The 8,076-nt window shown below is 36.0% G+C and overlaps 1 protein-coding gene across 1 annotated transcript in view; it reads right to left on the bottom strand.

Moving 5' to 3' along the window:
* Window positions 1-8,076, bottom strand: part of DYNC2H1 (dynein cytoplasmic 2 heavy chain 1) — a 298,686-nt gene that overhangs the window by 115,258 nt on the left and 175,352 nt on the right. Inside the window, exons 69-70 of the mRNA XM_030887685.2 lie at window positions 6,674-6,817; window positions 2,262-2,351 (exon numbers count right to left, since the gene is read on the bottom strand). Coding sequence (XP_030743545.1) covers window positions 2,262-2,351; window positions 6,674-6,817 — 234 coding nt within the window. The remainder of the gene's footprint in view (window positions 1-2,261; window positions 2,352-6,673; window positions 6,818-8,076) is intronic.

Genomic DNA, 8,076 nt, shown 5'->3' with positions numbered 1-8,076 from the left:
AAAACTCTATTTTATAATGAATTCATGCTGCATAACTTTTAATGTTTTTCATATATAAATATGAACGTTAAAATGGATATTCAATCAACAATTAAAAACATGCCATAAGAATTGTAAACCCTAGGAATTTTAAAAAAGCGATTTTCTACTCTTCACAATAGAAAGGTATGACTCAAGAAGGGCACTGAAATGTTCTAAGTGGGTCCAGAAGGAGTAAGGCTAACTAAGCCTCTCAAACTCTCTCCTAGTGCAATGACTGCTGCCTTGTGACGAAATTGAATATATTTGTAAAAGGTAAAAAGCGACTATCAGATTCTGGACACGGAATATTTACTGTACCTTCTCCAATTACATCATGAAATATTTAAAATAATATTTGGCAGTAAGGAGTCTTACTAGTCCTGTCCAGTAAGCACTGGGTTGCTAACCACAAGACTGGCAATTCAAAGCGACCAGCTGCTTCTTGGGAGAAAGATGAAGCTATCTCTCCAGTAATTTACAACTTGAGGAACACTATATCGGGTTACTATAAGGGACTGGAGTGGTTTGGTTTAGATAAGATAAAGATAAATCTAACCAATAATTATACTACATGTATAAAAAGTACAATAAGAATATGTAAATTGAGATGTTGGTTTACAAACTAGAAACAAGCAAAAAATTCTTAAGTTATTTTTATAAAAAAAAACTGATGTTATCTTAACAAAACATTTTTAATTAATAAATATGCTTGTACCACATACACTTTTAAAAAGAATTTGTAGGCACCTTTAAAAAAACATATTGATAACATTTTCATAAATCAAAGAAAGATGAATTAAAAATTATTATCAGAAGATTGGCTAAAATAAAAATTATTTATTACCTAGAAAATAAAAAAGAATCAAAACTGCCTAAAATAATCATTTAAGTTAATAATCTATAAATATAAGTAGGAAAAATCCAAAGATAATTACATATAAAATAAACAATTACAATAATGTACATTTGTTCTATAAAGCAAAAGCTTAGCCCATGAATAATAAGAACATGGACAAACATGGCAAGTTAAGGTAAAAGATAAAAAGAAACTACTTTAAAACAATACAGACAAGAAGAAAAGACAAGCCACCACCTTGGAAAATTGAAGACACATATTTTGGGTTGACAAGAATACAAGAAAGCAGGTACTATCTCTGTGAACAGTGGGATTAAATGGAAAAAATCTTTTCAAAAGGCACTGTGACAGTATTTTACAAAATTTGTAATGTACATAAGCTAAGACAAGAAATTATATTCCATCCAGAAATCACTGAATGGAATCTCTTACATTTAAAGATGAGCGTACTGAATGGCATACTCACCGTAGATTTATGTCGAACAGCAAAAAATAAACGCTAACATCCACCAGTAGCGCACTAAATAAAGTAACATATAACTGTACATATCATGTATAATTGTATGGTGCTTGAAGTACTATCAATAAGGCTAGCATAACTACACTTACAGAAATCTCCAGGACCTACTATAAGAAAGGGGAAGCTGCAGAACAGTAGAATGTGGAAAATAAATAAGTACGTCTATATTTTTATAGAGAAGAAAAGAACTACAAGGAACAAAAAAATTGTAAACAAGTCATTCTAATGACCAAAACCCTAATGAAGCAGTAAGAATTGCAGAAGAGAGTGAAATAAAATCTTAAGGACTGTTGTATGAAGTTTGAAACTCTTTGCAAGATTTTAAACCTTTAAGTTGTGAAGTGAAAAAATATTATTACAGGAGATAAAGTATTATATAAATGTTAGTGACAGTGAGAGTGATACTCTGACCTCTGTAATGGCTATCTTCATTGTCTAGGGTCGTAACACTTTCCATATGTAACACTGACAAAATAGGCTTTACAATCAGTTGCTAACATGTACTCATTTTAGAGAAATTAAAATTGAGGAGTAACCGGTGATTTTTAGCATCTTAGTTTAATTGCAGGATCAATAAAGCATACAAAGTGCATTGCAGTTCCTACTGGGTTATTACTGCTAACCCCTCCTTTGCTCACTCTCCCTTCCCCACTTACCACTTTTCTCCTCACTACTACTTTCATCCTCACTAACTCCACAAATGCTGTAAGGCATTCTAGTTAACAACAAATATTCTTCTGGTAACCTATTAGAAATACCAATTTCAATACTCTTCATTGGGTAAAAGTTACTGTAAATTAATTGCATACACTATATTAAGTCAAGAACCAACTAGTTTTTTATCTTTGATAACATGTTTCTTACCTTAAATAAACAACGGCATATATATTCATATACCATATGCTTTAATGAGTTGATCAGAGACTGGATTCTCTGTTCTGTACTTTCAGAATCCTGTAAATTATAATTTGAAAATTAAAAACTATTAGAAAATTAATAAACATTTAAAAGGCATCCATAGCTTGGTCACTCTTATACATTGTCCCTACATACTCAAAGTTGATTCTGGAACAAGAGTAATTTTCTTTCAAATTCAAGTGACTACAGATATATATATATACACACACACACATATATTTTTACTGCGTATATATTCATATAGAAAATAGCCACATAAGGGTACTGTAACAGATACTTCTTAGACATAATCAGCTTACATAAACACCTTGAAAGATTGAGTTGCTGAGTCTGAAGATTTAGCACCAGAGTCTACAGGTGCAACTCAGTCAATTGGCATAACACAGCTCATAATAAAGTTCTATATCCTAGTTTGGTGTGCAACACCGACTCTAAAAGCTTGCGAGTAGCCATCTAAGACATAACTACTGGTCTGCACACATCTAGAGCAGAAGAGCATGAAGGAAATCAAAGGCTCAGAGAAAGTAGTCCACAGGACTCATCCTCACAGTGTACACAAACCAGTCCAGCAGTGGTTCTCAACCTTCCTCAGACGACCCTTTAATACAGTTCCTCAGGTTGTGGTGACCTCCAACCATAAAATTATTTTCACTGCTACTTCCTAGCTGTACTTTGGCTACTGTTATGAATAGTGATATAAATATCTGATATGCAGGATGTATTTTCATTGTTACAAATTGAACATAATTAAAGCATTTAACATGATTAATGACAAAACAGTATGTAATTATATATTGTGAAATATTTATTTCTAATCACAAATAAATGAAATTTTGTCTTGAAGCATGGTATAGCTTGGTAACAGTCTTAATATAACAACAGTAAACTACATTGCTACATTTTGTAACAGTATGCATAAAAAGCCAAAATCAGTGCAAAGGTTGAGATAGCTTCTTTCTCACCAGATCAGAAATTCTCAGGACAGTGTTTTCAAGAGTACAATGAAAATCCTCTTCCACAACAAGACTATTTCTGTATTTAGACTTGATAACCAATAAGCTGGAAAACCCTGTTTCACAAAGATATGCTGTTGGAAATGGAAGAAGGCACAACACAGCTTCAGAGAGAATAGGATGTGACTGAAAACACTTGATAGAGAAATTTGTTAACTAGCATTGCAGAGAACCCAGTTCTCGCTGCATCGCTGTTAATAAGTTCAATGAACTCCTCTTGTGCTGTCTCAGGAACGTCTTCAACTCTGACTGTGAATGGGCTTCTGGCAAGTGAAATGGGTGTCAGGTAGATTTGGAATGTATGATGAAATTTCGTCTGAAAGCATATGAAAGTATTCTTTCACAGAAATTATCATCGTAATCCTTTTGTCTGGTTCAATGCCATGTTCCACAAAGAAAGCAGATAAGGTAGGCAGCATGTAAATTTTATTTTCATCCAATTTTTTTTTGCCAAAGCTGAAGTTTCATTTGGAATGATTGGATCTTTTCAGACAAATCAAGGCATGTTGCATTTGGTCCTTGCAGTGATAAATGGCAAAGTTGTCAACCAAGTAAGCTATTTTCTGCAGATCACTTTTATCACTGAAAAATGATTCAAACTGTGGTCTTGCTTTCTGATTAAAAACGTTTTGAGTTCATCACGAAGCTCAAAAACATGCTTTAAAACTTTTCCTCTAGACAACCATATCACTTCAGTGTGAAATAGCAGAGCATTATTCGGCACATCCAACTCATTACAGTTGCAAACACAGTTGACTGTGTAAAGTGCTCACCTTTACAAAACTGATAGAACTTATGACGCTTTCCATTACTTCTTGTAACTCTTGTGGCAGTGTCTTCGTTGCCAATATTTACCGATGAATCATACAATGTTTCGATGACTTTTGGTGACTCATTCAGTACCAAACGTTGAAATCCAAATAGAAATCCTAGCATAGCTGGCGGACCATCTGTGCAAACACCACAAACCTTTGCCCAAGAGATCTTACGCTCTTTCAGAAAAGAGCCAACTGTGTCAAATGCATCATGTGACGTTTAAAGAGCTTTGCAAAAAAGAAACTCATCTTTAAAGTTGTCAACATTAATTTACCTCACGCAAACCAGTAACTGTGAACAGTCTGCAATGTCTATAGATTCATAAAGCTGGATGCTAATTATTGGCAGTGGAGCAGATTTAATTTCCTGGATTACCTGATCAAGAATATCAGCAGACATGTCATATATTCTTCTGCCAACAGTGTCATTAGATAAGGAAATTGCACTCAATTTCGTAACAAATTCGTCTCCGATCATAACTTGAACAATATCTTTGGCCGCTGGCAACAGTAAATCCTCAGCAGTGGTGTGAGGTTTCATAACTCTGGCGATTCTGAGTGCCACCAAATATGAAGCTTCAATAGCTGATACGTTTTGTTTGTGGTGCTTGTCAGCGGTGTCAAGTCTGGCTTTCTTGTGTCCATCAGCTTTGCTTCTAAAATAGTTGGTATGCTTGCTGGCAAAGCTCAGATGCTTGCTATCAAAATGGTGTATTATTTTGGTCAGCTTCATAGATTCATCTGATAGAACTTCCCAACAAATAACACATTGTTTTCTCAATTCCTGCTATAATAATTGAGGTAAAACCATACTGTAAAACATCCTCCTATATTTTCTTTTCTTAATGTTCATCTCTACACGATACACTGTCATGGGATGATTTGCTAATGAAAATAATATATAGCAATAGCTTTAATAATACAAAAGACGATACATGACAGTTCAGACAATACAGTTCATTAAAGTTTCCTATGATTTACCATTCTGGTTTTTTTTTTTTACATACCTGTTATTATCACAAGAGAGCAGTACTCACATCAACCACAGCTGAATATAAAAAGACCAAGTAGCATCCAGATTAAGTTCCCATGGTACAGAAAAAAATTTTTTGCAGTAGTTGATAGTTTTACAGTACATGATTTTTCATTTACCCAGTAATTATAATTCATGAAGTGTCATTTTACCTTCAATACTGCTGCTTTCAACACAGTAGCTGCTCTCTACACAGTAGCTGCTCTCTACACATGCATGACTGGTCCACATAAGTACATTATTGTGCCAACCATGTCATATACATCTGTATTTGAACGGGGTGTATGTGATGGGGTTGGCACAATGAAGTCATAAAGCCAGGTACTCGTATGTGGGTGTATCTGCATGTGAGCGGAACTGCCTGTAGACGGATAGAGGAGCGGTGTCTCGGTTCCTAAGACCATCGGAAATCTTTATTTCTGATGGTATTAGGCGACCCCTGTCAAAGGGTCATTTGACCCCCAAAGGGGTTGTGACCCACAAGCTGAGAACCGCCTCACCTATCTTAGGACCAGAAAAACTAGATGGTTCCTGGTTACTACTGTTAACTACTGTGACCAAGGACACAACAAATGGCCCCAGATAGAGTACTAGAGTGGAATGTAGAAGAAAACTCAAGTTCTCGAAAAAGACCAGACTTACTAAGTCTAGAGTAGAGGTACTTCCAAGACCTCCTTAGATACATACCCTTTAAACTGGGAACTCAAACCACTTCCAAAGAGAACCTATCAGCTAAAAGACAGAGTGGCTCATAAATAGTATCACCACCATGCTTCTCTAACAATTCTCTAAGCAAGTTCACAGTCAACATTTACCCTAGACCAAAGATAAGACGGTAAAGGAACACAGGGAATTAGACTAATGGAAACATAGCCACTGGAAATAATTAAAAGGCTGACACATTGTGAACAGTGTAACTAATGTCACAGATTAATATGCATAGCAATTGTTAAATGAGAATCTAATTTGCTGTGTGTTTTCTTAAAATCACAGTAAAATGTATAAAAAAATGTTGTTTTACTCTTTTAAATTTGGAGGCTAACATGACACTCGCAGTGACAGAATAACTATCCACATAGGAGCGGGCTAAATAAAGGAACGGTATAGCCTCACAATAGTTTCGAGAGATTATAATATATGAATTGATTTGAAATTGGTCAACCAAACACTAATAGTGTTTTAAAAGCACAGATTGATGTGCTCACTTCGGCAGCACATATACTGAAAGTACAGATTGATACCTTTTTGTTTAAAATATTTACTAGCCCTAAATTATATACTTCCAGCCTAGTGGCATAGTGGATACATGTTGGACTGCTAACCTCTAAGTCAGCAGTTCGAAACCAGCAGCCACTCTGTAAGAGAAAGCGCAGCTTCTCAACTCCGGGAGTTGAAGTCTGGTAAACGGATGGGAGCAGTTCTACTCTGCTACGTAGTGTCGGGCTGAGTTGGAATCGACCCGATGGTGGAGGGTTTGGTGAGTGGCTAACAGCATACCTGTTTGTTTTGCAGAGCTCGTTGGAAAAGTCGTAGAAATGCCGCCAAACTAAAACGATACATGTTATTAATTTTGGACAGGTCAGAAATAATGAAGTACATCTTGCTGGCACTCTCAGCCAGAGGAAGATAGGCATCCCGCTCCTGTCAATCAGGGATGGGGAAGGAGGGAAACACATTAGTTTTAGTGATTTACTGTCACCTACAGACCAGTATACACATAGCCAGCTATAGCCTTCTTATTCTGAGGCCTACAAAAAATGAAGATGAAGGGTCTCCTAAAAGTCATTCTTCCTTATGCTTATAGAATTATGCACAAGAAAATTTAAATAATTATCTATCTAATTAAATGACAGAATGAGTATTGGTTCTTGGAGTTTTCTTAATGAGAACTAAAAGCATTTTCCCTAGAGTCAAGAGGGTAAGATAAAATGGTAAACAGTTGTGATCAGAGACTCGGTGATACAATTTTACATTTCTGAAGAGAATCGCTTCTGGTGACTGCAAAAGGGCATTGTACTATTCCTATATTGCTGCCATAAATTAAAAGTTCCTGTTATTAAACTAATGTGTGAAAATGGTGCTAACAAGAACATTTATGAACTGGAGGTAGCAAATAACCTTGTAACTAGTTATTAGAGATAATAATCCACCCAACACTGTTGGGATCTAAGAATAGAAAGAAGGAATAATCCCATTGAAATTGTCATCAGTGTTAGGATTATAAGTATAATGTTAATAAAAGTATATCCCTGGGAAATCCTAGGGATGTTAATCTGCTTAATTGCACTATTGTCTCCAGCAGAGCTGTCACTAGAATGTAAGAGAAAGCAAGATACAGAGCTATCAGGTTGGAATTTTTCTAAAGAAAATATCAAAATATTAAAGTAAGACTTTACAGCACATGAGAATACAGGTGAGAGTACCACCCTTAAGGGGTCCAGGGTGGATTTGGAAGAAACGTTTTTTAATGAAATAAAATTTATAAACTTTTGAATTAATTTAAGTGGAATTTCTTAAAATGACGCTTGTACCCATGTCTCTGTTACTCCTGTTCAATGATTGGGTGCGACTATACAAATAAAATAATGTATAACACTAATAGATGGAATGGGTCAGTTTTATTTGTCAGACCCCTGGCTATAAGGAGAAGCCCTCTCACCAGGAAGAGGGAGATTCCAGGACCACTGGAAGTGGAACACAGTGGCGATCTCTGTCGGAAGGTCTCAGAGGGACTAGAGGCTGAGGCCAGGGGACACTGAGACAGAACAGAGGAGCAGCGCAGAGACGAACCCGTGAGGCAGGGCAGTGGCTTTACTTACTAGCCCTAGGCATGGAGACAAAGCCAAGGGGCCATGTTGGCTGAGAGGCTGTGAAGGACTGCTGTGGACTAATGATTATAC

This window comes from Echinops telfairi, unplaced genomic scaffold (assembly GCF_000313985.2).
Source record: "Echinops telfairi isolate 266 unplaced genomic scaffold, ASM31398v2 ScPeMD7_7421;HRSCAF=8459, whole genome shotgun sequence".
NCBI classification, from domain to species: Eukaryota; Metazoa; Chordata; class Mammalia; order Afrosoricida; family Tenrecidae; genus Echinops; species Echinops telfairi.
The sequence above is the reverse complement of the archived record's forward strand: the minus strand, read 5'-3'. Positions and strand labels throughout refer to the sequence as shown.